The 27,389-nt window shown below is 36.7% G+C and overlaps 1 protein-coding gene and 1 long non-coding RNA gene across 4 annotated transcripts in view; one reads left to right on the top strand and one right to left on the bottom strand.

Moving 5' to 3' along the window:
- The window catches only part of LOC129527036 (uncharacterized), a 310,937-nt gene extending 306,397 nt beyond the window's left edge, over positions 1-4,540 (bottom strand). The window contains exon 1 of the long non-coding RNA XR_010130950.1: positions 4,247-4,540. This is a non-coding gene — a long non-coding RNA (uncharacterized lncRNA). The remainder of the gene's footprint in view (positions 1-4,246) is intronic.
- DPH6 (diphthamine biosynthesis 6) overlaps positions 4,253-27,389 on the top strand; it is a 175,520-nt gene continuing 152,383 nt past the window's right edge. For 2 of the 3 annotated variants that reach the window (XM_004055938.4, XM_055363256.1), the window contains exons 1-3: positions 4,253-4,601; positions 8,172-8,266; positions 12,211-12,404. In XM_004055938.4, the coding sequence (XP_004055986.2) occupies positions 4,372-4,601; positions 8,172-8,266; positions 12,211-12,404 (519 nt within the window). In that variant the 5' untranslated portion in view covers positions 4,253-4,371. The remainder of the gene's footprint in view (positions 4,602-8,171; positions 8,267-12,210; positions 12,405-27,389) is intronic. The other variant, XM_004055939.3, reaches the window with a different exon arrangement.

The raw sequence follows: 27,389 nt of genomic DNA, 5'->3' as shown, positions 1-27,389 counted from the left end.
GATCTAGGAACCAAAAGGTGAAATCACAAATGGCTTTATTTAAAATCACTCCTAATAACCTACGGAGAACTCTGTGCTTCACTTTCCCCAACTCTGGGTTGCGTAGAATTACAGGTTTTCTCTCTTGCAAAGGGGTAGAGCGGGAATCCATTGAACTATAAGCTATGTAGAGCATGACACTTTTGGCTCTTTGCAGCCAGGGGCCAGCAAGCAAGGATAATTGATTAGTATGAGGAGGTGGGGCCACCTTTACACCTTGGGGACACGGAGAAATACACATGTGAAACTCAGATGATCCACTTGGGTGCCTCTTGGTATGCCCTTACCTAATTCTAACTGTGAATGGACACAAACTGCAGTCACGGACTGAGAAGAGTATGATGACAAAAGCCCAAAACCACTTAGGAGTGAATGTTTAGGTCATGCCACCAAGCAAGTCAACAAGATCTGCTGAAGTGAGAGCTGAGAGTGATGGGAATATAGAGTGGATAGTGTAGGACAGGGTAAGTACTAGTGTGGTCCCAGACCACCTGTGATGATAGTTTGTCCTATTAACTTCCCTTTCCTAAGTTTATCCTAGAGAGGTTTACAGAAATCATGAAGCGACACCATGAATGTTATTATGAATTGATTTACAGTCTCCACCTACTGCACTTTTGGATTCACCACTGAGTTTGCACCGGACTAAGTTTTTCCTGCACTGCTCTCAGACAGTTACTGAGCACAGCAGAGATACTAGAACTGGGCAATTCCTGACCAATTTGGAATTCCTCTAATGAACAACTTTGGCTTAGGACTCCCCATTGACCTGGCTGAGTCTCTCAGAATGACATTACAAACAGGTTCTTTCAACCTATTCTTCCTTCCCATTCTGCTTTTTCAGATTTTGACTCCCCTGCATTCCAATCGGAGTCTCCCTGCCTTCTCTTGCTGGTCTCCCTTTGTCCTTCACAGGCATTTTCTCTTATCTCCTGCACATGTAATCCCATCTTGGCATCTGCTTCTCAGAAACCTGTAACTGACAAACTGGGTGTTGTTTTTAAATTTCGGCAAAAGAAAATGACACCCACAAAGGTGACTACAATGAATTAAGAAAGATTCTCAATGGGAAAAGTTAGAGCATGGCCTAATCTCTAGTTTTTAACAAGTTTTTCAGGGGTCAATAATTAATCTGGTTTTGTTCAGTTAGCTATAAAAAAAAAAAAGAACTTCAAAAATATGTATGACTCTAAGAATAACTTTGATGGCTGGGTCAAGACCAATCTGACATATATTAATTTTGGAAATACCAATATGTCTATTGAACCAAAATGAATTGAACCTACTGTTTTTATGGTGGCCTTGATAGGACATTCAAGCACAGAGCCTTGTGTGGTAATGCTGACAGAAAGGCACTAATGTGAGGAAATATAAAAATTTTTAAGAAAACACATGTTGCAGTGTTACATTAGGCAACCAGAAACATTCATTAATTTAAAGAATTCTGGTAGAAAGTTTTAAAAGGAGGGAATAGGTGCTGAGAGAAATTTTGTTCAAGGGGTGAAAAGGACCTGGAGGAGAGATACTACAGGTGCTAGGAAGAATCGAGTGGGGAAAGCAACACCATCAAGCTAAAAACTGGGTGACCTTGGAGAACGGCCTCAACATATTTCCTAACATACAGTTTAATGCCAGGATATACACACTGTAATAAACCTGTTTGTTGAGGATGTCTTAAAATGAAGCCTACAGAGCGCAAAGAGAAACAAAAATATAATCCTAAAGATGTAGTTTTAGGAAGGTAGCCTTAGAATCTTCTCTCTTTATCCCTCCTGGGAAGTGGCAAGGAAAAGATATCCCTTGGTGGCAAAGATAATCCATTGGCATCTTTGGGAGTGCCTGTTTTATCAAAATCACTCATCATGTTCATTACTGCTATTTCACACAATCTCCTGAAAAATGATGTCAAGTAGCCACAGTAACCTACCTTATTTTGAAATTCCTCATTTTGGTTTTCCATGACCCTGGATAAACTGGCCTCATCCTATTTATTCAACTTATTTTTTCTTCTTTCCCATATACCTTCCAAATTAGTCAAGCTAGTCTACCCCGTTGTTCAACACACCACGCTCATTCTTGCCTTGCTTTGTTTGGAAGTTCCGCCCATTCCTGTTCAATTCTACTCATCTTTCAAGTCCCATCCTCATTCCAGCCATTACCCTGTGAGTTTGACTCATGGCACTCTTGCCATATACATTACATAACTTGTTACTTTCAAAATATGTTATCTTGGATTACTGTTATAGGATTTATTAAAAAAATAATTTTAGGCAGATAGAGAGGAAAAGGGGTCCTTGGAAAGTTTTTGTCTCTTTTAAAGCAGCTCCAGAAATGTTTCTTGTCTAGCAGGAAAGCCCCTGCTCTTAGAGCCCGGCTGGCGACCTTTGATATGCAAATGCAGGCCATTAGAAACTGGGTCCACACAAACATGGCGATAGCCACGGCTGTCCTCTTGCCCTTGCCCCTGTATGTGCCTGGCAACATGGCCACCCCCACATATCGCCACATGTGTAGAACATCAAGGCGACCTGCATTTGCATATTAAAAGGCTAGGGTGGGAGAGCCAGGTTTTTCGTGGGCTATGTGAATGACATGCCTGGTCAAACCAATCCCCTGAGCCCTATGCAAATCTGACACCGCCTCTTCCAGCCTCCTCATATAACTGCCTGTTAACCCCAGCACTGGGGGTTTCCTCTCTAGGCTTTGGAGCCCACCTCCATGTGTCTCTACAGGGGAGCTTCTTCCTTTCTTCACCCTTCTTTCTTGCCTATTAAATTCTCCACCCCTTAAAACCACTCCATGTGTGTCTGTGTCATTTTACCCAATTCGGCGTGAGACGAGAGCCCTGGTGGTTCTTCCACTCATTGGAGCTGTATCATTTTAAGTGTGTGTTTCATGTATTTATCTCCTCCAATTAGACTGCAAACTTCTTAAATACTTGACTCATTTGGTAAATATTCATAACTGCAAAATCTTAAAGCTGTATGATTCTAGACACTAAAACTGATATGTAGACTGTCACTGCTCTAGTCACCCCTACTATTAGAGTTGAGAATGTCAAAATAACATTGAATGCTTACTATGTACCTGGCATAATTTTAAGTTCCCTACATATATTAACTTACTTAATTCATGCCTTTGGCATCATCCCTCATGACTTTCTTTCTCTTATATCGCATATCTAATTTGATTCTATTGGCTCTATCTTCAAAATAGAGCTGGAATCCTCTTACTTCTCACCAAATTCACCATGCTGATTCTAGGCTCCGCCATCTCTCTACTGCAACACTGTAACAGCTTCCTAATAGGTGTATTCTCAACACTGCAATCCTTTTAAAATTTTAAGTCACACCCTTCAAAAGTCTGCAATTACCTACAAGACCCTATATAATCCTTCCCCTCCATCACCTTAACCTGCTCTCCACTACTCTCTGCTTTGCTCAATCTGCTCCAGCAACATGGATCTGCCTTAATCTTCCACAAACACACAACGCACCTAGAGCCTTCGATTTTTTTTTTCTTGTCTGGAGCACACCCCAATCATATACACAGCGAACTCTCCTTATTTAAATTGGCTCAACACTCATCTTACCAATAAGGCCAACATAGACACTATTTAATTCTTCAATTTGCCTCTCCACCTCTCTCCTGACTCTCCCCCACCCCACCCCGCCCCTTTCCAATAGCACTTTTCACTCTTCAACATACTATTTACCTTTAAGATATGTATTGTCTGTTCTCTCCATCCCCATTTAAGCTCTATGCCCGGAATGCCGGGTTTTTGTTTTATTTACGGTTGTATCCACAGAGTCTAAAACAGTGCCTGGTACACGAAAGGCACTCAATACATACTTGACAAATAAACTTAGAAGCTAGATTTTCTTTCTGCAAGGCCATTGCTCTTTGGTGAAGAGCCTGGCCTGGCCTTGTCAAATACACAAGCTTGACCAAGAGCCAAAGCCACAGAGGGCCTAGAGGTGGGGGGGCGGGGGGGGCTAGCCCCAGATTTAAAAATTACCACAGCCCCTAGGGATCTCAGTTTCACATCTGGACACACAGGTTTGGAGGACAGAGGAGATGTAAGTTAAAACGCAAAAGTGTACAGTTGTTTCTGTTCTGTGGGGTGAGGAAGGACAAATTTCTTCTGCGCTTGCACGTCCGCAACTGTGTCAATTTGCAGCAATTGGGACGCTAAATGCCCTCTTACCAAAACAAATCCTGCGCCACTGGGCTTGGGCTCTGCAACGCGGACCTTGCCCTTCCCCCTGCAGCTTCAGTGCCCTCACTTAGGTGGTTAGGCCGTGCCTAAACCTCATTCTTTCCTGGGCCGAGATGTCCCTGCCACAGGGTCAAGGTGCCACCGTGCCGCACCCTCCGCGCTCAGGTGTCCCGCAGGCAGCCGCGGGGCTCGCAGCGCCGATCCGCGGACAGGCGGCGGAGCGAACACCCGGGCGAGGCCCCGCGGTGCGTCACGCGAGCTGCGGCGCGACCTCCTGGTTCCCGCCCGCGCTCGCCGCACGCACGCGCACTGCGCCCAGCATGAGGGTCGCGGCTCTGATCAGGTAATGCGGTCCTGGAGCCGCCTCCCTCATCCCAGGCCAGGCTCTTGTCCCTTCCAGCAGCCGCTAGCGCCGAAAATGTGGGTGTCTCCGTCTGAGCCGCGCGTTGGGGGTTCCGCGGCTCCTCCGAGCCACAGGAAGAGGCGGAGCCTTCGCTGTTGCCGGCCCGCCTGTGCCTCGGCCCCTGGCTGGCGCACCTCCTCCCTGTCTGTCGCTCTCTGGTCTTCTAGCCCTTAAACTTGGATTCCCATTGGATTCAACTGGGAAATTAAAAAAAAATACCGACGCCTGGGCCCCACCGCCAGAGGGATTGGTTTAATTACTTCTGTGCGGCCCGGCGTCTGATTTTTTTTTTTCAAGCTCTAATGAGCCGTTAAGTTTGGAGCCACTACCTTATTCCATCAACTCAGTTAATAACCCTCGCCCTTTCCCCCTCGCTTTCTTCGTCCTCTTCTGTAGTTCCTTTGGTCAGCTGGGTCCTCCGCAGCCTGGCTTCCTCCCTAGTTGTAACTGGTTCCGCCCATCCCAAGAAGTCCACCCCTCCCTCATCTTCACAGATGTGGATTGCTTATGGCATGTGTGTGTTTCTGCCTTTGGGCACTCAAGTACAGAGATCTCTCTTCGTGGTAGAGACCGAATTGTACTAGTCTTATGCTAGATCCAGTTGCTGTTGCTTCGGACTCTCATCATTGCTTTAGAGTGACCTTACCCTATACTCCGTATTCCAAAAGGAGTTTGATGTCTGTAGTAACCAAATCATAAATTTAAGTGTCTAAATAAGTCCTGTGACTGACAAACCAAAAACAAACCTGCTTAAATATTTCCATACTCAATCTATAAACTGAGGCAGAAGGGAACACACTAGCAACATTAAAAAGTTAGACTACTTAAATACTTGTTTCATGAGATTTTGCCCTGTAGAGTGTCTTAGATACAGTGCAACGATGTGCTTGCTTTTGTAATCCAATTGAAGATTTCATAAACGTTTTCGTTAAGTCCCTTAGGTAATTGATACTGGCTGTAAGTATTGACCTATTAAGGACTTGATATGACATTTCAGACCTACCGTAGTGTCTGGAATATTCCTGTTCCCTTTCCTTCAATGTCATTTTTAGGAGACTAGACCATGATGTCACAATAACTATTGTTGTTCAGTAAATGTCCTCTGTAACATGAATGATTAAGCTTTAACCGTTGTGTCTTATTTTAAGAATTAAAAGTACCCCAGGAAGTGAATAATTCAAATTTACATCGCTTGCCAAAAGTTTAACGATTAAAGTAAAGCACAACAAACAAAGACTTAGAAGTATTGGAGGGGAGGAGAGAAGATTGGTAGAGTCAGTTACACTAAATAACCTGTAATGTGCATATGTTGCTTTATAATAAAAAAATTTTGCTAAAAAAGCAATGTTGGAAAATTCTTGCTGAAGCGTAAGAGCTGAAAGGACATATGCTGTAAGTATGAATACATAAGCATTTACCTGTATGCTTATGATACAGATGCCTATGTATTCTATATATATGCATTATATATAATTATGTATTATAAGTGAATAAGTGAAACTGGGATTCTTACATATCTTTCTAAGAAGATTATTTTCCTTTTTTAAATTTATTTTTTTTCATTATACTTTAAGTTCTGGGTTACATGTGCAGAACGTGCAGTTTTTTTACATAGGTATACACGTGCCACGGTGGTTTGCTGCACCCATCAATCCATCACCTACATTAGGTATTTCTCCTAATGTTATCCCTCCCCTAACCCCCAAACCCCCACAGGCCCCAGTGTGTGATGTTTCCCTCCCTGTGTCCATATGCTCTCATAGAGCATTATTTTTCTAAAAAATAAATGAGTCTTTGAATTTTATAGTTGAATGTTATTTTGAGGATCATCCAGGCAGACCATTCATTAATTTGCAATGAAGTATGCAAACCCAAGCACATTGAATAACTTAGCTTAGTATCCCAGAGTTGGAAACTAAAATAGAGCTGTGAGACCTCTCACCTAACATACATGTGTACTTAATGGAGTTCTAAGAGGACAGTAAGGTACTCTGCATTTCCCAAGCTTGTCTGATATTCAAAACCTTTTGTTAGAGTAATTGGTTAGTATTTTGTTGGACACCAGTGTTCCACAGAACACAGTTTGGTAAATACTGCTTAAAACCATATTTGAAATGTTGGCATATTTCAAAATAAATTGTCAGACTCAGTTCTGATTCTGGATGCACACCCTTCAGTCTTTAATATCTGAAACAATTAGTCATATCTTTTTATCCTGGGGAATCAGAGCAGTAAGGTTCGATACGGGAAGTTGTGGAAGACCTACTTATGGGGATACCGAACCTTAAGAGAGGAAGAATGGACTTTTTAAAACTTCACTTTGGCCCTTGCGCTCTCCTTCCACTTGAGAAGTTTTGGAATGAGAGTTGTTATTGATGGGAGGGTGGAAGAGGCAGAAATGTTGAAAACTAAGATAAAAGGCAACAAGTCCAGTTTCTGAGGTGCTCAGTTTCTTGAGCTATGAAGAGGTCTAAACATTGCCTGGGGATTTGCAGGCCTTAAGCAAATATTGGAAAGAAGGGAAGCAGGAGGAAAAAGAAATGTAAAAGGGAGAGAGGCAATGATAAATGATAGTGGGAATTAGGAGAATATTAAATCACAATAGCATATAGATTGCCATTCAGCCATATTATAGATGAGCTACTGCTTGTCTTTACTAAGTGATATGCGTCTGCCTTAGGTAGATTTAGAACCAGAATTTAGAAGTTCCTTTCAATGTGTTACTACATTTATAGCTCAAGCCTAGTTCTGCTGCCATCATATATATATATATATATATATATATATATATATATATAATGTGTGTGTGTATACTGTATGTATGTGTGGTGATGGCGGAAGTGCTGATAGTGCTGATGTTTCACATCATCAGTGTAAGTCAGCATCTTGTTTTTTATCTCTGCAGAATTTGAACCCACCAAGTGTGTCAAACTTTGTCATTAGCTGGGTACTCAAATCTTTAATTTGATCCTTTAATTGCTGATGGTAGCCATTTGTTAGATTTCTTATGGTGGAGCAGAATTTGTTTTTTTTTTACTTTCTCATGGAGAATAGTTTTTTTTTTACTTTTTCAATAATTTCTATGAAATTATTTTATATATATATTCTCTAAGTGGAATAATATATATTATTATATATATTCCTTAGGTAGAATATATATATTTCATATATAATTATATAATAAATGTTTAGCTGGGATGTAAATTGAAATCATTTTCTATTTGCAAATCACTTCAAATATATTTGCTATCACAAAGCAAAAAGTTACCATATTTTGTTTAGAATATTCTTATATATATATAGTTTCTTAAGCTCCTGTGAGTAGCAGCCCTAGACATTCAGATTCGGTTGCTCAGTTTGTTTATGATTTAGAAATTAATGGGTTTTTTTGCATTGTAATATATTCTGAAGAGTCAAGTAAATGATATGTTCTGTTTTGATATCTAGTGATTTTATGTTGAATAATGGTCAGTACCATGATATTTGTCTCTCTCTTGATTTATTGTTTAGTGGTGGGAAGGACAGCTGCTATAATATGATGCAGTGCATTGCTGCTGGGCATCAGATCGTTGCTTTAGCAAATCTAAGACCAGCTGAAAACCAAGGTAAGTACATGCCTTTATTGGGAAGTTGCCTAAATGAATGAAATTCCAACTTCATTATTACATTGTACAGGTATACCGTACAAAGATGAAGAAAAAAAGAACCAATATATATTAAGCACCCATTAGATGCTAGTTTCCACCTAGAACTTAGCATTGAGTGTTTTCACTTACTTATTTTTTAATTCTCATAACCAACTTCTATAGAGATGCACTATTAATCTTAATAGACAGGGATCCTGAAGCTTAGAGTTTGTCTGAAGTAAACTAGCACAAACTTGTAGAGTTAAGACTTGAACCTTCTTACTTCAAAGTACGCTACCATTTTACCCCGCCACATTCCAAAGTACTGTAGGCAGCATAGAGGTAGATAACATACAGTCTCAGGCCTCAAGGAGCTTGAGAAGTAAGACACATATTGATAAACGATATATTAATTTTATTATTAAAAGGATACGGTTTACCTATTTTAGATGTAAGCCAGAAATGTGAGACTTGAGAGAAGCATAAAGCAATGCATTCCCACTTTTCATTTGTCTGTAGTAACAAGGGCATCCACATATAATTCACAGACTCATATTGGCTACTTTTTTCATTTTTTTCTCCAATGAAATATCCCCAATTATAGCTTTTGAAAAAAGAAATATATTCACCAATTTGCTTTTTAATGCTATTGTGTTATACCTGTGAAACTACAGATATTAACTGCTAAAATGTAAGAGGGAAAAAAGATTAGCACTTTTGTGACTTTTGTATTACTGCTTCTCACAGGACTTTTCTAGTAAGATCTTTTTATTCTCTCTTTTACTTCTTTCCAGGCTCCATGTTTTTGCACTGTTATTTTAAGACTAATTAAATGAGTGGTATATGTGAGAACATCGGTCGTAGTTCCTGTCATGAAGTAGGCATTCTGTAAATGTAGCTGAATTGGAATCTAGCTAAATACTTGTTTTATATCTTTAAATAGATTGATTATAAGCTTCTTGAGAAGAGAGATCATATCTTCTATCTTCCTTTTATTGCTCCTCATCACTTGGGCCGGCTCTATGCCTCTGGTAGTAGTTCACGCAAGGTTGATTGGTGGACAGGTGTATAACGAACTAATTTGGATTAGCCCTGGAATAGTGAGCAGTTATTTCAGTCAGATATTTGAATCTTCTTTCCTTCTGTGATTAAGATGTAAGTAATGCTGGATGTCGTGTGGAAAGACAGAGTTTAGAAATATTTTATAGGAAGAAATGGAAAGGTCCCACAGAGAGTCAGAGGTAAATGCACATGTTTGGATTTTGTGCTGCAATTGATGAGTAACAGATGGTTTTTTAGAAGTGATGTTTTTTGAAAGAGTTCCAACTTTAAGAAAGAGAAAATTCTTTGAGGATGAGTAGGAACTGCACTCTAACTTCTGTATTATAAAAGAAGCAGCAGAATCTCCTGTTAGGTTTACCAAAAGAGAGAAACTCCCTTATCCCTTGTGGCCAGGGGGAGGCAACTGGGACTTTCACGCTATCTTGTGAAGTTAAAAAGCAGATGTTTATATAGTATATAATACATACATGGTATATTATAATTTCATCACTGGAGTTTCTATCTTGTTTTCAGCTTTCACATGAATTATTTTACTTACCTAGTACAGAACCATTAATATATAATCTTCCTTGTGTTCATGGTTCACCAGCAGGGTGGTAAAATGACAAGCAAAGTATATTTTTAAATTATACCTCTCAGTAGAATAGAGACACTTATTTAGAATATTGTTAGTGAGAAAAAATTTGATAGTAAATGGAATTAGAATATTCTGAAGTAAAAAGCCTGGAAAAGGCAGTCAAAACAATAGTAATTGTAGAAGAAAACAGATGGCTGTGGGTTGGTACGTGGAGATGGTTTAGCTCATCTTGATGAAAATCAGCAGGACACTGGGAATTATTGAACAATTCGCTGAATGACTTATTTTCCTACAAGTGTTATGAAAGAAACCTTAGTGAGGAATGACTGGTAGAGATGACTCCAATGTCTAGCAAAGTTACGTGTTTTCAATGGGTGGTCTGAAAAGGAATTTATTCCCATCAATGAGGATGATGCAAACTTGTCATAAAATTCACAAAACCGTCTCTTTAGATTTGTAGTAGGAACTTTTGTGGCATGTTAATTGAGTTGCTTCAGGCAACAGGGGAGCCTTTGGTTTTATTTGATCTCACACTATTGTTGCTCTGTAGCTTCCATTAATCAAAGTTACAATGTGGTTAGGACTAAATGGAGCCTTAAAGAAAATTATCTTCTAGGTTTTTGAAGCCAGTGAGATGTTTTACTTATTATGCTAACATCAGAATGTTTCTTGCCAAGAAGCCCAAATTTCTTTGAGTAAATTGGTTTGATTGTATCAATATCCTTTAAAATGAATATATTTAAAGATCCAGTCTAATTTTGAGACGAGAGAAGGCAGAAAGGTTTTTAGGTAACTTTGGCTGTGTTCTCTACTTCCTACTGGGACCAGGAGTGGAAACATTTATAGTAACAATGTGAGTAATATTCTGAAGGAAGCCAATCTAATAATGTGTGAGTTCAGAAACCTGTGAGCCAAAATGGGGTAGCAGATTTTGATGATTTTGACTGTTGAAGGGGCCGTTGCACTATCACTTTTCATTCCTTTTGATAGGAAGTTTTCACATTTAATGGAAAGCCTGGACCTGTTTGGCTTCTATTCATACATACACACATAGGTATATGTCAAAATAACTATTTTGTAATTTTTTAATAGCATTTTGTGAACATTTTCCATGTCATTAAATATTATTCTACGATAGCATTTCCCATATGTCTTTAGAACACAAATACCCCCATTAAATTTAAGTGTTCTGTGGGTAGATAAATTTGAGAGATAGTTCATATTCTCTGCTCTTATTGGAGTACCTGAAAGCATATTAGCTTAGGAAGATTTACACCACAGACATCCATTTAACACTTTTTATCCCCATGTTTTATAAACTTCTTTAACCTTAAATCTTTTTATCATCCCATACCTATTAATGTCTTATGGGATTTGTATTCCACAGAACATACTTTAGAAAATGTTCTTCAACATTATATTAATGGCTGCATAGTACTTTATTATATGAATATACTATAATTTCTAGTGTATTATAAATAATATGATAAGTATCTTTGCAAATAATCTTTGTATATATTCATGATTCTTTTTCTAAAAAGTAAGGTTACGAGATCTAAAGGTCTATTCCAGTATATTTCTAAGTTCATTTATATCACCCAGAGCTCTGATGTGACTCATCTGTTTTGTATATTTTACCCATATTGATATTTGTGGAATCTTGTGACAACCACTGATTATATTATTGATTAGCTTAAGATATCATATTTCTGTGCACATTTGTAACTGCTCTAATGCTCTAACAATATTGAATTTATATCTATTTACATGTTTTATTATAAGGTCCTGAATATCTGAATATTAAATATACCAAAATGATCTGAAATTTTTCTTACCAATATTTGTCTCTTATTAACTAGGTAGATCTTTAATTAAGAAAGGTTTTTTTTCTACAAGTCTAGATGACTTCATGAATAACCTTGAATGATTTGTAAAAACATTTATGTAATAAAAATATTTAACTGAATAAACTAATCAAAATTTATTGGATACATTACTCTTCTCTTTAAATGTTTGCCATATATGGTACAACAAATTTATGTATTAATACATTTGTATTTGTAATTAGTAGTAGAGATTATTAGGGGTGATATGAACTAGATGCAACTACAGACAAATGTGCAATTCTTATGTTTTTATTTTACTACATAAATGCAGAGAAACATAGTATAGCAAGCTTTCAAGTTCTGTGTCGACTATTCAAGCAGTAAAACCTGGATGGGCTTTCAAATCTGCTTTCTTTTTCACTCTCTTTTGATAATTATTTCCATTTTAATTGTTGCAGTGGGGTCTGATGAACTGGATAGCTACATGTATCAGACAGTGGGGCACCATGCCATTGACTTGTATGCAGAAGCAATGGCTCTTCCCCTCTATCGCCGAACCATAAGAGGAAGGAGCTTGGATACAAGACAAGTGTACACCAAATGTGAAGGTGATGAGGTTGAAGATCTCTATGAGCTTTTGAAACTTGTTAAGGTATGCAGAGTAACCAATTAAGTATATTGGATTTAGTGTGTAATTTAACAAATTACATTTGCCGAATTATTTAGTAATCCGTAATTTGCAATTGTTAGTAGCCCAACTATTCTTTAAAAGGATTTTGTCTTTTTTTGGTTAGAAAAAAACTGCAAATGATTAGTATGCCTTTATATTAAATGATATTTAAAAATAAGACGTTTTGTATAGTTTGGCCTCCAGGATTATCAAATGATATTAAAATAAATTTTCTGTTCCTAAGGAAAAGAAAGATTAGAGCTGATGGCCATTTAATCTCTTTATTAACAAATATTTTTTGAATGCCTACTATATGCCTGGCATATAGTGCTAGACACGGGATAGAATGGTGGACGCATACGTTAAAGGCTTATTCTAATGGAGCTCACTTTCTAGTGGAAGAGGACAGACAATAAACAATAAATAGCATGCTTGATAGTGAAGAGTACTATGAGGAAAAATGAAGCAGAATCAGATTGCACATGATGGCAGGGCATAGCTGTGGAGGTGGTGCTATGTATGGTTGTCAAGCAAGACATTTCTGATAAGGTAACAAGTAGATGTAAAGAAAATGAGAGACTGAGCCTTGCTTAAATCTGTTGGAATAGGTATGAATTTAATGCATAAGTCACAGAATGTAAGAGTTTGGCAGCCATTTTGCACTGATTAATTTCTAGGAGCGTATATTTGGGCTCATATATCTAATAGTTACTATACTCAGTAAATGGTAATTAATAAGGATGATTTTATATTAAGCAATTATCTTTTCATTTTTATTGATAGCCAACTATTTGAATACAGTTCAGTTATTCTTCTAAGTATGAATTTTTATTCAGTCCGTTACAATCGATTCATATAAGGCAGATTTGATGAAGTGGGGAATTCAAGCCAGTATTTCTTGATGTCTTGCCATTTTTCACAAGGGGAAGGAAAGAAGATTTCTGTCCCTTCCTCTACAAAGGGACATTGCATTTCACTTTCTCACTCTTCAGAGAAGTTCAGTTTTTTCAGAAGTTACCTCATGAACTTCTGTCATGAAAATTTTCTAGTTTCAAGTAGCTACTTAAATGACATACTTTGAGTTTCATACAAATCAAAAGTTAATTAAGGATTTTGATTTGAAAAATATATGAAGCACTGAAATTCTTTTAAAATTTGTTTGACTAAAATAGTTCTTATTTTGTATGTCAGAACATTTTATTTTATTCTAAAAAGAAACTGATAAGAAAAACCCTTAGAGTAGTTCCAAAATTTTCTGCTTAGTTATAGATAGCATAAGAAGTAGATACTTTTGAAAGGAAATCACAAGGACCTGCTTTCTTCCCTCTGGGAAGATACATGCTAATAAACATTTTGATTATCAAACAAGGTAGAAGGCTTAAAAGAATCCTACTTTTAGTGGTCATATCTCCAAAAGGGTGCAGTTATGATCTTGACAGTTTTCACTTTGAAGTGTGAAATACTGAGTGTAAATCCTGCATTTTCAAAATTTCTTTCTCATGGTACAAAGAATTTGGGCGTTAAGTTTTTATATAAACCAATATTATAAAATGATGAGACTCACATTCATCATTTGTGTGAGACTCACACTCATCATTGTGGGTTGCTTAAAAATCACAAACTTGATCACTTTGGAAAAACTCCATGATAATAACAGCCCTCCAAGAAAGAGAGATAATAAATTACAATTAATAATAAATTTAATTAAAAATGGGCAGATTAGCAATAATTAAGAAGAAATTTTCTTTTCCATCCATGCTGTCTTTGGAGAAATGGATGCTTTGCCATTATTATCTTTATGCTAACCATCAGTTATGACATAAATTAATGCTAATGTTAAATTCTTGACAACTTATGCTTTGGAAGTTTGTACATGATAATTATAGTTGAAAGATATGTTATCAAGTTGTCTGGGACTAAATAGTTCCTTCTTTTCCTGTGTAGAAATATTAATTTTACTATAGGATATTTTAAGGACATAAATATCAGAAATATATTGCTTTTATGGAAGTGATTGTATAACTAGGCTTTTATAGTTAAATTCATTTATGAAACACTGGTGCAAAGATTCCAGTGGAGGTCTTACATATTCTAATGAATAACTGAGTAATTACGAAAAAAAACGAATCTAGAAAAGCTATAATTTTTCAAGTTAGTCTTTACTTGTTCTAAGAAAAAGAAAGAACTGCATTTTTTAATCCTTTGAGTATTAATGGAGTATGGAAAGCATTTAGATTTATTTTCACTATAAACATTTATTTATAACAGGTTACAGCTTTGCAACTTTCACACATAAGTCTTGTTTTTGTAACATTTTCCCCACAAATATTAAAACTAATTTTTGAATAGATGTTCCTTTTTGCAAAGAGTTTAATTTACTAATTGCTGAAAAGAAGTAGGAAAGACTTGGAGGAACTTGTAGAGTTATAAGTTTCATAACTATTTTGTAGAAATTATGACACCTAATAGAAATGTAATAAGCCTTTGTCTCATAAATTAGCAGGTGACTCTGACAGCTAGAGGTATGTATCTCAAGCTGTTTGCAAAAGATTTTTCATGTGGCTAATCTTTTATTCTTTAGAATTTCTTTACTGTTAAAATGTAACTTCTGTTCTTATCTAGTTTAGTTTAATGGATAACTGTATTATTTCCTGAAAATACAGTAATTTCCAATTGTTTGTTTTCTTTTTAAGTCACATGAGCAGTGTCATAGTTACAGAAAGATACATATAAGCACTATATCTCTATAGGAAATATATGTAGGGATTATATTCTCTCTGTTCTGCTGGGTTGGAACTACTTTCTGGATCTGATGTCTTCCTTTTTCTTGGTTTATTCCTTAGTTTCAGTATAATCTATATTTAAGAAACTGCCTTAGGGGACTTTGGAATCTTTCCATTTTGAAAATGTTCCTATTCTGCTCTCATATTTTATTGATTTGGTTGAATTTAGGACTTTAAATTGAAAGTCATTTTTCCTCAGATCATTGACAGCATTGCTCCATGGTTCTCTAGCCTTTTGCTGATACTGGTGTGATTGTTGTTCCTTTTTAGGTGGCCTGTTTTTCTTCTCTGTTAACTTTTACGATGTGTCTTTATGCTTGGTGTACTGAAATGTCACAGTAATGCTGTATTGAGTGTTGTTTCTCCTGCATCGCTTCCCTAAATTCCTGTTGAGTAGTGACACATCCCTCGTCCTCTTTCTCCGATTGATGGTTTGGGGATAGGCATGTAATCCAGGTGATAGCCAGTCAGAACGTGGCATTATTCTGGCCATAGTGATTGGATCAGAGATGGTTTTGTTAACCTATGTTTGTCCTAATAGAATGAAGCCTAGAATGTTGGGTAGTTGGCAGAAGATAAGCTCTTCTCCTTCTGTGCAGAGAGATGTGTGGATGTGAGACCTAAAACTGCCATAGCCATTTTTATTCTTTTGACGGGAGAAAACTTGATGTCAAATCTGATACACAAAATATTGCAAAGCCAATAGAATTGCAGTGTAAGGATGGTTCTTCCACTAGTTGTTTGATAATTTGTTCCTTTTGATTTTCTCTGTTCCCTTTTGCTGACACTCTCACTAGTCACATATGAAACCTTCTAGACTGACTCTTCATGTATCTTTTTTTTAAAATGTATTTTCTATCTCAGTGTCTTTTTGTTGTATATTCTGTGAGATTTCCTTTTTAAATTTCCCTACTTTCTTGTTAAATTTTTCTAAATTTTAACCATCATGTTTTCAGTAGTCAAGAACTTTTCTTGTTTGTCCATTGTTTTTTAATAACAACTTATTTTTCTTTCTATAGATGTAACATCCCTATATCCTCTTAAAATACAGAGATTTTAAACATTGTCTTTCGTTTCCTGAAATACTGGTGTTTTCTTTTCTTTTTGTTTTTTTTTTTTTTTTTTTTTTTTGAGACAGAGTTACGCTCTTGTTGCCCAGGCTGGAGAGCAATGGCACAATCTTGGCTCACCACAACCTCTGCCTCCAGGGTTCAAGCAGTTCTCCTGCCTCAGCCTCCTGAGTAGCTGGGATTACAGGCATGCGCCACCATGCCCGGCTAATTTTGTATTTTTAGTTGAGACGGGGTTTCTCCATGTTGGTCAGGCTGGTCTCAAACTCCCAACCTCAGGTGCTCTGTCCACCTCGGCCTCCCTAAGTGTTGGGATTACAGGCGTGAGCCACCGCTCCCGGCCAATATTGGTGTTTTCTTTGAGATTTTTTTTTTCTTAGTTTTCTTCTCTTTCATGTTATAAGCTTTTCTCTGATGTTTTGGTTGCCTTTTCATATCCAAGAATAATACAAGAGGAAAGCTGACTATGAATGCTTTTGACTCTAGAATTTTCCCAACCTCACATCTCACACTTGTTATTCCTGGAGTTCAGGATAGTGTGGCCTAGTTTGGTTCCTTTCTTGGCTCTGTTCTCTTCCATGCAAACAGTAGATTATGGCTGTCTGTGCTGACTGATCAGTCATGGTTCCTTCTTTATCTGCTTTCTAACTTAATAAATTAATTGAAATCCTTTTTTCATTGGTTCTTTCCTTCTGTTTATTATTATTGACAGTAATAATTGAGGGATTAAAATTTTAATAATAAATATTAAATACATAAATAATAAATTTAATAATAAAAATAACAAAAATTATTTTTTATTATTGACAGCAATCTAAAGATAACTAGATTCAAGATAACTAGATATAGGACCCAAATTTTATAATCAAAGTCAAGATTTTTTTGTTTTGTTTTGTTTTCTGTTTCTCTCTTACCTCTACTTTCTGTAGACTCTCTTCTCAGTCAGGACCTTGTAATTAGAGGATGGCTCCCAGTTGTATTCTTCTTGGTTAAAATGCAGTAGGAAAAGCTCCAGTTTTCATTTCAAATAGCTTAAAGGGGAATCTTAATTGATCTGACGTGTACATATTCATGAGTCAGTTGTGGTTGGGAGAAGATGACTTTCATTTGGTAGGCCTACATTGTTTGTCATCCTAAACTAAGAGATGGAATCATGACTACTGGGAATATGTTTACTAGGAGTAAAGGAAGGGTGAATCTCCAAATATAAATCAGGCTGTTGCTGGTAGAAGGGTGAACTGTGGCAGTGGGGACAAAGAGTAACACGTTTTCTAAAAATGTGTGGGTTTCAACTTGGAAGCCATCCTAGATGATTTTTTTTTTTTCGAGACCGAGTGTCGCTCTTGTCACCCAGGCTGGAGCGCAATGGCACGATCTCAGCTCACTGCAACCTCCGCCTCCTAGGTTCGAGCAGTTCTCCTGCTTCAGCCTCCTGAGTAGCTGGGATTACAGTTGCCCGCAATCACACCTGGCTAATTTTTTTTGTCTTTTTAGTAGAGACGGGGTTTTGCCATGTTGACCAGGCTGTTCTCAAACTCCTGACTTCAGGTGATCTGCCTGCCTCGGCCTCCCAAAGTGCTGAGACTACAAGTGTGAGCCACCGTGCCCAGCCAATTCTTCTTTTTTAATCTCTTCTCTCTTCCCTCCCTCCCTTCTTCCCTTTTTTCCTTTCTCCTCCTCTTTAAAAAACAGTTGGACACTGGGGCTAAAGCAGTGAGCTTATAGTTAAGGACCTGTATATTCAGTTGCTCATGATATTTCCACCTTAATATTCCACTGGCATGGTAAACTAAACAAATTCAAAACTTGTTTGTTATCTTCCTACACAAACTTGTTCCATATTCTGAATTTCCTTAATTAAAAGCATCATCATTTACCTCATCATCTAAGTCAAAACCTAGGCCCTACTGTGAGACTTCCATTTTTTCTCAGTCCCTTTCTCCACTCCATCCCCCTCAACCATCACCATTATAGCTCCAGCACCTATTGATAACGCTGGTATGACTTCTAAAATCTGACCCCTTGACTTCATTCTCACCACTACTGGTTTTTCATCTGTACTATGCGAGAGCCTCCTAATCAACTTGCCTTCAGTATTGCCCTATGCTCCATCCACCTCTTCTACAAAGTTGTTGGCAGCTGATCTGTATAAATGCTTAAATGACCCATGATTAAGATATAGTCCAAACACATTAGGCTAACACAGAAGGCTCTTTAAGAAGAGGGCCTGGCAATCCTACTAGTCTGATCCTGCTATTCCCACACAAGCACCTCTGGGATCAAGTTATAATGAACTAATTAGTTTCTAGGAGATTGCTTTTCATGTCTGAGTCTTCGGCTGTGCTTTTCTTTATGCTTATCTCTTTGTCCTCCTGAAGAACCTCTTCTCACCTCATATTCTTTTGTGAAACCTGCCCTAATTTACCTTCCTCCTTTCTGTTCCATGGCAGCTTGTCTATAACTCTACTGTGGGTCTCATTGCATTATTAGGCTTGTTTTTGTGGCTGTCGCTTTTGCTAGATTGTGAGACCTCAAAAACACGATAGTGCTGTTCATTTTTGTATCTGTCCTAGCAGAGTTCCTGACATATGGAGGCTCTTAAAAGAATATTGAATATTAAAAGAATAAGTTTAGTAAAAAAATGTATCAAATTATTCCAACCTAGGCTGGGCACAGTGGCTCCTGCCTTGTAATATCAGCACTTTAGGAGGCCAAGGCGGGCAGACCACTTTCAGGAGTTCAAGACCAGCCTGGCCAACATATTGAAACCTCGTCTGTACTAAAATACAAAAATTAGCTGGGAGTGGTGGTGCGTGCCTGTAATCCCAGCTATTCAGGAGGCTGAGGTGAGAGAATTGTTTGAACTTGGAAGGCAGAGGTTGCAGTGAGCTGAGATCACACCACTATACTCCACAGCCTGGGCGACAGAGTGAGACTCTGCCTCAAAAAAAAAATTTTTAATGTAATTATCTAATACAGGGGAGCCATGTTACTATGATATGTGATATAAAACCATTGGCAAATTCATTTTGTCTTTTGTTTTCCTATTTAGAAGCTTAAATGGAATGGGCATCATAGTGGAAGTTTTCAAACTAAGGCATCCTATCAGTGTAACCACTAACTGTACCAAGAATAGTTTCCTTCTGCACACTACTTTATGAAAATGCTGAACAGAAACTCTTTCTAATTAGTTTTAGTATATGCATTTTAGAAAACCTGATTATGGTGGAAAATTACTTTGTGAATCTCTTTTCACTTCACTTCATGAGGGAAAAACCTGAGATTGTTGGGTGGCTCTGAGGCAAATCTGAAGGGTTTGGAGTGGGAGAAACATATAAGATGGACTTAAGATTTTCAGGGAGGATGCAGACATAGCATTAGTTAAACAGGCACACAGCCCTGTACAAATTGCTCCTGGCTCCTCAGAATTGCACAGCTTGCCTCAAGCCCTTTCAGTTCCCAGGATTTTGAATATTAAACCTGGTCCCTTGGCATAAGAAATGCTTTTCTAGTATTGACTCTGGACTCTAAACAGGAAGAATTGGCATTGGAACAGACCAGTGTCATTTTCACTCCCAGGTGCAGCTTTATTGAGGCTGTGCCACATCTGGTCATTTCAGATGATAAAGTCAAGCGTGCATGAGGAAGTACATGAAGGAAGATCTGTCTGGAAATAAAATGTTGTACCATATTTGTCAATTACTATAGTTCCTAAACTTATCACAGGTTCAAAGCCTTCATCTACAAATTCCCCCTAAAGCCTAGAAAATGTGACTCCCTCATTTTGGCATCATTCTGTCTCTTCAACCTTGAACTTTTCTCCACTTGGTATCAGTGATTGTGTGTATATATTCCACATGCACATATATACCCTTTGTATTTATCTTTTCCCAGAGTCAGTGCCTCTCTATAAATTTATCAACTGACTTATTTTTATATCCTATATTCCTTTCTTCTACAAACTATGGATTTCTTCCTGTCTTATCGTCTACTCTATATATCTTACATTGTGTTGAGTATTTTTGACTTTTCTTTCAAATATCTTTCTTTATATTTTCAATCTCTAGTGTCTGTATCCTGTTGACTGGTTGGGTTTTTTTGTTTGTTTGTTTTTGTTTTGTTTTTCCTATGCTACCATTTATTTTTAAAGAAACCTTTTGTAGATGTCTCCTTCTGGAGTTGTGTTGTCTGGGATGCTAGGTGTAGGTCTCTGTCCTATAGTCTTCTACTTCATTTCTAGGCCTGTAGTTTATCTTGTCTTTGCCATATTCTTATTAAATGACTGAGAATACATTATCCAGATTGATAAGCATAAATTGCTTTATTTCTTTATTGTTGTATATTTTTTAAGCACATGACTTTATTTGTGGTCACACAATAATAGGTCCTGAACTGATTTTTTTATAACAACTTTACCTTTTAAATTGGGAACATCTTCAGTCAGCATATTTGTCGTGCCTAAATCATTAAATCGTCAAAAAAAAATGATATTATCGATAAATACTTAGTGGTTTTTTTTATTTTTTATTTTTGGTAAGAAATGGTTTAATAGGAGCTTGTTCTGTGATGTGCTGATGTGGGAAAATATTGAGTGAATAAAGAGGAGTTGAATAAATGTCTTAGTTGACCTTGACATTCGTGTTGATTTTAATGTATGCTACTACTATTTTTCTTAATCCTCTTATTCTTTCATTTGTCAAAAATTAATTCAATGCTTATAATGTACCAGTATTGGAAAGTAAAAACATGTATGAGACATAGTCTTTGCCCTCACAGACCCTGAAAGGATAAGACACTTATACAGAGAAATTAATGCAAGGTACAGTTGCCATTAGAGCATGCAATTAAAGGGTTATGGGAGTTCAGAGGGTGAAAAAATCCCATTTGGGGGATCAGAAGGGCCTTATGGGCAAGTTACATTTGATATCTGATAGGGTTTGGCTCTGTGTCCCCACCCATATCTCATGTCAAGTTGTGATTCCCAGTGTTGGAGTAGGGGCCTGGTGAGAGGTGATCAAATCGTGGGGTGGGATTCCCCCTTGCTGTTCTCATGATAGAGTTCTCCTGAGATCTTGTTGTTTGAAAGTGTTTAGCACCTCACTCTTCACTCTCTCCTGCTGGCCATGTGAAGATGTACTTGCTTTTCTTTCGACTTCTGCCATGATTGTAAGTTTCCTGAGGCCTCCCTAGAAGCAGAAGCCTGTACAGCCTGCAAACCTGAGCTGATTAAACCTCTTTTCTTTAAAAACTACCCAGCCTCAGGTAGCAGTGCGAGAACAGACTAATACAATATCCTTGAAGATTATTTGGATTTTGACAGATGACAGACATTGGAGGTTGGCTAAGAGAATGTTAAAAATTACCGGAAGTTCTTAGCCAAAGTCTTGTAAGCAGGAAATTATGAAATGTATTAGGGAAATAGAGTGGTTCAGTTTGATTTAGGGTTTAAAGTTTGAGGAGTGGTGGAAAATAAGTCTGTAAAGGTTGATTAATACCAAAAAAGAGAGTGTCTTAAATTTTAGGTCAAGGATTGTTCAGATGGTGGAAAGCCCCTGAGGTGGTATTTTCTAAACTCAATTTAATGAGTGACAACTATTTTTATAAAAAATGCAAGAGCCTAGAATATAATAGATAATATCAATGTGCATTGTAATAGGTTAATTATTGTTTTATGTAATGTGATAGATATGTACAGGCACATATGTGTATGCTAGGCTATTACATTGTATATTTCTTACTGTTCAACAAATTCTTGTGGTCATCAGGGTGAACTACTAATATAATACAAGAAATGGATTAGAGATAGGCAACTCTGTAGGTGAGTTCAAATTAAAAACTAAGATACTAGGTATCTGAAAGGTTTTGAGAGCCTGAACTTGGGGAATGCCAAGGGGAGAGGTGAAAAGGGGACATTCTAGAGAGATTGATTGGACTTGATAATGGTATTTAAATAAATAGTGACAAAAAGTCTATATAAGGTACCTTGTAAACTGACAATTCCACAGCTAATTTATATAGTTTTACTGAGCGATATTGGTAATCAAAATGAATTATGATAGCTATATATTATAAATATTATGATCCTATATTTTATAGCATCCTGTCATTGTCATCTCTTTAATCTGGTAAAGGATTGAATAGAAGATGCTTCATATCAATATGGGTTCATTTAATCAGAATCAATTCTTAATATATTTTGGTCTTGGTTGTATCAACTGAAATAGTTTATCCTTATTTCTTAAAAGCACCTAGTGTGGATTCACAGAAGTAAGCAAAACGATGATATTAGTATCTTTTTAAATAATTTATATAGATGAAATTCAAATTATTGCATTATTTTTGATATGCGATTACACATATGCCAGTAAATCAAGCAAAATATAGTCTTAATAGATTCTATAGCCTTTTGGGCATCATAACAGATTGAACCTGGCTTTAGGCCTATAAATTAATTGACCCCTTAAAGTTTACTTCTGGTCTTTCTCCAGTCTCTCATCCCCTATAATTTATCCTTTAAACTCCTGTGAGAGAGGAATCTTTCTAAAGTGTAGATTTAATCACATTTCTCTTTCCATCAGACATTCATTGCTTAGCATCGTTCTGCTAGGTGCACTGCAGTATGACTTCAGTTTATTTTTTGTCTTTTCTCAGATTCTCCTACATGTAAGCTACATGCCATCTAAACTAGACTATTGTCAGAACTCATTCTTCCCCATACGGTCCATGCCTTTCCTGAATAGTGCTGCGTTTTAGTCAGAAATAACTTCTCCTTTCCAACTCCTTCTTTTGCATGATATCTCTTTCCTGATGTCCTCCTCAGTTCACCCCACTGAATATAATATCTTCCTTCCTTAAACCCTCATGTCACATTTTAACTCTCTTGTAGTACTTAGTCTAGTTTAATACACAAAGCTAAGATTTTAAGAAAATCTATCTTGTGGGTTTTGTTTTGTTTAAAGATTGTAAGTAACTTGAGGAATAGGGATTATATTTCATTATTTTTATTTCCTATGAGACTCCATACAGCTCCTAGACTATAATAGGCATTGTGTTAAACTCTACTCCTCTGGAATTCAGTTGCTCCATCTATAAAATGTGGGTATCTCTTTCTTCTTTTCTTATTTATCTGTTTTGAAAACAAATGAGAATATATTTGAGAGCCTGTCATCCTCATTTTAGCCTCAGGTCTTCTCCTTCATTCTCTAGCTTCCAGAATAATCTAGTAAAGTCATTTTTTTTCATTGCATACAGCATTCCATTAGTATATTAATATTAAGTGGTAGCTACAAGTGGGCATTGAGATGAGTGTAATTTTCTTGACTTTATTAGTAAGTTAATGCAGAGAAGAAAACGAATGATAAACGTTCAATTGTGAAAGAGGTTTTAGTGGGGGTAAATTTATATTATAGATTGGATTGAATTGATCCTTCTACATTTGGTGCCTATAATTTTGGGCTATCCTTAGCCTGTTTTAGACTTCTTCAGTCAGATAATTCAGCCTTCCAAGAGACATGTAGAATTAATGCTTTGTAGTTTCCTATGTGAGTTAACTGAGGCATGGGCCATTTCAAAAGGAGATAAAGAGGGTTAACCTAAAGATATCAGTGGTTCTAATAGGTGATTTTTTTCCATTAAAATTTATTTTGGCATGTTCTTTTAGAATTTAACTCCATGCTTGTCTTTAAAATCTAAGCAGTATATTTTGTATGAACTCATTTGTAGAAAGCCTCAAGCAAGGACTTAAGTGTGAAAGTTAGGTGAACCAAGTTTAGAAAATTCAGACTTTTTGGAGTATATGAATTAAAAGATTTAAAAAACAGTTCTTTCTTCAGAGGCAGTAGAATGGGGCCATCACTTGTGCTCCTTTATGTAAAAGCAATTAACTCTCAACACCAGCAGAATTATGCCATACTTATTTGTATACAGTGCTGAGCCATGTGGTCACTTTGTGTACTCGTACACAGTGGATGCTCGATGAGCAATTGTTAAACTTACCAAAATTAAGCCTATCTAACTTTGACAAAATTATGCTAATATTGATCCCCATAGATATCTTTCAAAAGACATTGACAATCAGAAAAGGCAGACACTATCAGACATTTATTTGTCTTTCTTGTGCAGAATTTGCTGATTCTTCTGTGCTCCCTACTATAAGATTGGTTTTGGAGCCATTGAAATGCCCCATGGTCTATTTTAAGACCAGTTCTCTTACGGATTCTTTGCTAGGTAGTAATTTTGCAGGGAGGTGGGAAGGGAGGGAGAACAATGATCATTTGATAAATAACCCATGATCTTCCCTTTGAGCCTTTCATGGTTTATCTCTTTAAAACATTTTTATTGGCCTGATAGCCATTTTTTGTGACATCTTTAACCCTTATCCAAGTTCTTCTGATTTTCAGTGGTCATATATCCTGGACGTGATTACAGAAAGCATTATAATAAGGATCAGACTAGTAGATTTCATCTAGGATAATGCACTACTTTAAGATAGGATTTATTAATCTGGAAGGGAGAGGTATTCTTGAACTCTGAAATTTTATGCAAATGTTTTGTAGGTGTAAATTTTTCTGGGAGAGGAAAAATGTTTTTTGAGATAGGGTCTTATTCTGTCACCCAGGCTGGGGTGCAGTGGAGCTATCGTGGCTCACTGCACCCTTGAACTCCCAGGCTCAGTTCATCTTCCTGCCTCAGCGTCCTACATATCTGGGACTACAGGTGCATGCAACCATGGCTGGCTAATTTTTGTATTTTTTTGTAGAGGTGAGGTTTCACCATGTTGCCCAGGGTGGCCAAATTTTTGTCATAGTCTTACTATGTTCTTTTCAAAAGTTTAACAGCTACTATTTTAACCATCACTTTCAGAAAGCCTTGTAGCCTGGGAGTATTCATGAATACTCAATAATTAATTGTCCCCTGAGCTTGTAACACATGCTATGCTATGTGCTATGAGATCAGTTGGGTCTTCTGGGGCTTCCAAAGAGTGAAGAGTCACATGAGGTAGATCCTGAGAGCAGACGAGTATGCTGTGCATTTCTCAAGGAAGACATTAAGATCTAAAAGAGAAGGGAGTATAAAGCATCTTAAATTTCAGGTAAGAAGTGATGGGGGCCAGGGATGGGACAATAGGCTTGGGGACATGGCTTGTTCTAAATAGCCTTTGGATTTTATGTTGAAGGAGAGAAGAATAGGGATGTAATCAAGGCATTGCTCTTGATTTCCTCAAGTGTAGCTTTTGTTTTAAAAATTTCTATTGCATTATTTACTTTTGTGGGTACTTATTATGACTTGTTTTATATAATTATTTGCATTTGTAATATATTCTCCCTGTTAGTTTATAACCTCATGAGGGTAGGAACTGAATGTTTTTCAAATTTGGATACTCTTCAGTGCTCATCATGGTGCCCTGTCCATAAGAAGTATTCAAATTTTTTGTTGTGTATTTCCTCCAGGGATTATGTGAAGGATTTTTATATCAAATAGTCAACTTTATGGCAATCCAAGGAAGAAATTTCTCTCAGGACGTAGTATGTGTAATAGTTTAGCCTTAACATAACTATTTGATAGTTTTTATTGCATGAACGCTGTAAATCATGCAACTTAAAGTTTCCTCTTTATATTGATTGCTGGAAAACCCAGAGCCATGTGATTTTCTTTCAGTTTTCTGTGACTTATTGTAATTATAATTGCAATTTATGTAGCACTATCTTCTAGATACTGCTATAAGCTCTATACACATATATTCTAATTTAATCCTTACATCAACCCTTTGCAGATAAGTAAACTGAGATACAGAGAGGTTAAGTAACTCATCCAAGGTTACACAGCTAAAAAGTGGTAGAACATGTACTTTTATTCACTATGTTCTACTGCCTCCCAGAATTGCATTTGTGTTAATTCATGCAGATATTACTATATTACAGTACATATATAGTGCATACATAAACCAATAAGGTATGTGTAAATTGACAATGAGGCGGAGGGGAAGGCATATGGTTTGATAAGGGGTTAGGGTTATTAAGTCAGGGATCAAAGTGATCTGTCTGTGTCTGATCTTGTTTCAGAGCTCTCAGAATAATTTTAAATAATTACTACTCAAAGTGTGGTCTAGGGATTAGCCTGGTGCTAGTCCATGAAGTGTTTTGCTCAGGACAAGATATACAGAGAAATTGAAAATAAGCATTTAGAAACTTTTATAGTAATATGAAAGAGTAATTTTGTTTCTTTTGAATCTAATAATAAAAATTTGACCTTGTATTTTGTATCTTTTAAAAATTTTAATCTTTTAATTCATTTTGTTGTATTTTACAAGTTTCTATCTTTGAAGGGTTGGAAATGTAAAAAAAAAAGTGGTTTATAACACAGTTTGAGAAGCACTGTTTTAGGTAATAGCTTTGCAAGTTTTTAAACTGGTTTGTTTGAAAAAGAAAAAAAAAACACGATCTGTGGTTTGAAATTGCATTTTAATCTAAGCCTGTTTCTGAAGATGTATTAGGAATTAGTAATTTGGGTATTGGCCGCTTTCATGGTTCTGTGAGAAGAGGCCCTAAATTGAATTGATTTGGATGGGTGGAGGGGGACATTTTTCATTTTTGTCTTACACTTAGTGCTTTTCTCAAAAGTGACACATTTTAATTAAATTCTTGATTCAAGATAATAGCATGAGGAACTTGTCTGTCATCCATAGTTATAGTCTCCTTTCTTGACTTATCATAGTAGCTAATAAAGTGATTCCAATTTTAGTATGCTTATAATTGTTCCTTGGAATAACAGAACAGTAAAAAGAACAACAGAACATTGCTGATGATGCCAGCTTAGTATCATAAGTTTTTCCATTTATGGAAAGCAAAGGGTAGCTTCAGAGATATATTTGCAATCCCTGTTCAGTTTTTAATTTTTCTTTTTCTTTTTGGATAAGTTGGGAAGTCTTGTTCTATAATATAATGTTATAAAATAGGTTCATGTAAAGCTACCAACCTTAATAGGATCTTTTAATGTCCATACAGTAAACATCTCTTCTTTAAAATAATCTCTTATTGGTGGGATTAGTATTCAATGGGGAATTCCTCACTAATTTTTGGATATTATTATAAAAAGCATGTCTCCAAATAGAGATA

This window comes from Gorilla gorilla, chromosome 16 (assembly GCF_029281585.2).
Source record: "Gorilla gorilla gorilla isolate KB3781 chromosome 16, NHGRI_mGorGor1-v2.1_pri, whole genome shotgun sequence".
Taxonomy (NCBI): domain Eukaryota; kingdom Metazoa; phylum Chordata; class Mammalia; order Primates; family Hominidae; genus Gorilla; species Gorilla gorilla.
This window is presented reverse-complemented; position numbering and strand designations above follow the sequence as displayed.